The sequence below is a fragment of the Rutidosis leptorrhynchoides genome, chromosome 7 (genome assembly GCF_046630445.1).
Source record: "Rutidosis leptorrhynchoides isolate AG116_Rl617_1_P2 chromosome 7, CSIRO_AGI_Rlap_v1, whole genome shotgun sequence".
Classification (NCBI taxonomy): domain Eukaryota; kingdom Viridiplantae; phylum Streptophyta; class Magnoliopsida; order Asterales; family Asteraceae; genus Rutidosis; species Rutidosis leptorrhynchoides.
The window spans coordinates 92,850,363-92,853,594 of record NC_092339.1 but is presented as its reverse complement, the minus strand read 5'-3'; the positions used below and the strand labels follow the sequence as shown (position 1 = coordinate 92,853,594).

At 32.2% G+C, this 3,232-nt stretch overlaps 1 protein-coding gene across 1 annotated transcript; it reads left to right on the top strand.

The window, feature by feature from the left end:
• The first annotated feature begins 259 nt into the window (after positions 1 to 259).
• Positions 260 to 2,743, top strand: LOC139858551 (small ribosomal subunit protein cS23-like). Its single transcript, XM_071847385.1, has 2 exons — positions 260 to 546; positions 2,186 to 2,743. Exons 1-2 carry the CDS (start codon positions 331 to 333, stop codon positions 2,465 to 2,467), a joined length of 498 nt encoding a protein of 165 aa, XP_071703486.1. The 5' UTR covers positions 260 to 330; the 3' UTR covers positions 2,468 to 2,743.
• The last annotated feature ends 489 nt before the right edge of the window (positions 2,744 to 3,232 follow it).

Below are 3,232 nucleotides of genomic sequence, written 5' to 3'. Positions count from 1 at the left end.
TAGAAAATCGTTAATTAAAGTTAAAATACATTGTTTTTAATAGTTAAATACAATATAAGTAGATAAATAGATAAATTGAAGTATTATTTTTTTATGTGTAATAAAATTTTTTAACGTATATGTGAGTTCATTTTTATTTTTATCTAGACTTTTAAATTGTTGAGACGACTCAAAGCTAAAATAATTGGTAAATTTTGTTTTGTAAACATGTTTTTATAACTTTTTGCAAGTGTAGACATTTTGGAGGTAAACACAATCTGTGGGGTACTTGTACTTTGTTTTCTAAAAATCGACCAACATATCATCGTCATCGAGAAGACGTTATCATCAATGGGGATAAGCATCAATTGCACTTGTTCTTCTTTCAAACCCTCAAATCTCACCAATTTCCGTGCTCAACCCCAATCACAAACACAAACCCCCTTGCGACCAAAGTTCTCCACCGGCGTTAATTTCAACAATGCTTCTACAACATTCAAACACCCTAAAACTGTCCTTGCAGCTACAGCTGAAGCACTTGCAACAGAAACACCACTTGACTATGAGGTTTGGCATCTTATATTGTGTAATTATTTCTTCAATTTTTGTTTAGTTCGCTGTTTGATAGTTAGGGTTACTAGAGGTTAGAAAATTTTAGATAATAGCAATTAACGCCACTTGACTCTGAGGTTTCACATCTAATCTTGTATCTTTCTTTCTTCAACTTTTGTTTAATGCTTTGTATGTTACTTAGGGCTACTTGAGCTTAAGAATTTAGATTAAGCAAATTCAACAGAAAGGCCACTTGACTCTGAGAATCTGAGTCGTATTACATGTCGGTTTTGTCCCTAATTATACACGCTCAAATACAAATACATAGATAAAAAAAATAAAAAAATGATGATTTAGGCTTTTTATATCAATGTACTATACGTCTATACTTAAAATGTTACTGCCCTTTTGGTATTACATGTTGATTTTTTTTTTATATCCGAGTAGTATTACATGTCGATTTTGTCCCTAATTATACACGCTCAAATACAAATACATAGATAAAATAAAAAATAAAAAAAATGATGATTTAGGCTTTTTATATCAATGTACTATACGTCCACGGGCGGTTTTATTTAGGGGCAAGCGGGGGCAGCCGCCCCCAGTGGATTTGCAATTTTCAGTGTAAAATTTTTGGATTTTTCGACTTTGCCCCCGGTAGATTTTTTTTTTTGCCCCAAAACCTACAGATTTTGCCCAAAAATCTCCAAATTTTATCCCAAAATCTTCAAATTTTGCCCACAAACCTTTAAATTTTATCCAAAAACCTCCATAATTTGCCTCAAAACCTCCATTTTTTGCCTCAAAACCACCATATTTTAACCAAAAAATTGCTACGGTTTTTTAATTTTTTTTTGCCCCCAGTGAAAAAAAATCCTGGTACCGCCACTGTATACGTCTATACTTAAAATGTTACTGCCTTTTTGGTATTGTTTTTAAATGTAGAGTTTAATCTAGTTATCACAATTTAATGAAATTAAGCAAGATATCATTCTGATTTGTAGTTGAACTATGCATAGTATGTTTGTGCTCATACTCAGTGGTAAGCATCACTATTGTGAAATAAAAAAACACTTTAGGATTGGATACAATGTCATTTTTGTATACTTGAATGCAAGGTTGCAAAAATCGCTACTCGGCGAGTACTCGGTCGGGAATTTTTAGGGAGTACTCGGCAACTTTAAAAGTTTCAAACTTATGCATCCGACTTTAAAAGTTTTCATTCGTGTATCAGATTCAGTTTTAGGTTTTAATATGGTATCTAGAAGTTTTAGATGTCTGAACAATATAAAACTACTAATGTTATATCACAGAGTAATTAATTTATCAGACTACTAATGTCTAAAAATGTTATGCTCGTATTGAATTACTTCAACGCGTGAAATTTTATTATTTATAAGTAGTTATAAAATATTTCTCTGCGTATATGGATAAAAATTACTGGGAGCTACTTATGAACTTAATGAAGTTTATAACTATAAGAGTAGAGATGCAAGTTTACAGAAACTGAAAATCTGATGTGGCATGATGTAGCAGCTGACATGACAGATTATATAACTGCCATGTCAACAGCAAATCCGGTTAGCTAATGAAAAAGTCCTCAGAATTATAATATGTTTAATTAGTGTTAATTATTGTTTATACGAACTTGTAGAAGCTCGGGGTAGTTGTGAAGCCAATGTTTAAACCTCGGCTAGTGTTGAAGTTCATCTGGATGGAGAAAAACATTGGGTTAGCCCTTGACCAAGTGATTCCGGGATACGGGACTATTCCGGTTAGTCCTTACTATTTTTGGCCGCGAAAAGATGCTTGGGAAGAGCTTAAGACGATGCTTGAAAGTAAGCCATGGATTTCTCAAAAGCAGGTCATTATTCTTCTTAATCAGGCTACTGATATCATTAACTTATGGCAACAGAGTGGTGCTGATACGCAGTAAGTTTGTATGAGTTATTATATAGAAATATTGTAGACATCATATTACTCTCTATTTTGATAGAGATTGAAGATAATTCAAGCTTTAAGGTGCGTTTGATTACCTCTTAATTGAATGGTTCAACACTAAATGATGAATCGTTTAGCATTCAGCGTGTTTTGTTTGTGACATCTGAATGTCAAATGATATTTAATTGTTGAACAACATGTGATGAACCATTCAGAGTACCATTTATCACCTTCACCTTCTTTAATATACAGTACTTAAATTATATTGGAAACACTTATCAAACAATTATATCTTTTAGCTATTCAATTAGTATATAAGGTTAATATATTAATTTTACATCATTCATATAGTTCATTTAAAATGATTATCGAACATATTATTGTTATTCAAAATCAGATTCAATATTCAGATTATGAATAGTTGAGCGCTTAATTATTCTGTTTTATTAAATGCACACGAAGCTCAAAACTTGATTGGAGATCAATCTAACTTCAAGCTTGATTCCGACCACAATTTTTTAAATGCTTGACAAAGTAGACTATGAGCTTGTTAACTACTCTCGCTATCTGATATGCATAACAACAAATATGACACCAAAATTACATTTACATTACACATGAGATCACATTATTGTGGGTTTATCATGATAATCACTACAAAAATCCTGATAAAAGATAATTCAGAAATCGGTTTCTATGTGAATACTATCTACTTATTTTCAGGGGTGTAGCCGAGCCGAGCCAAGCTCAAGCTCGCCTG

What these genes read in the sequence shown, in the direction of transcription:
- LOC139858551 (XM_071847385.1), top strand. Translation starts at nt 331, where the DNA reads ATGGGGATAAGCATCAATTGCACTTGTTCTTCTTTCAAACCCTCAAAT. An exon ending in AAACACCACTTGACTATGAG is followed by an intron (nt 547 to 2,185) that starts GTTTGGCATCTT and finishes ACGAACTTGTAG; the next exon opens with AAGCTCGGGGTAGTTGTGAA.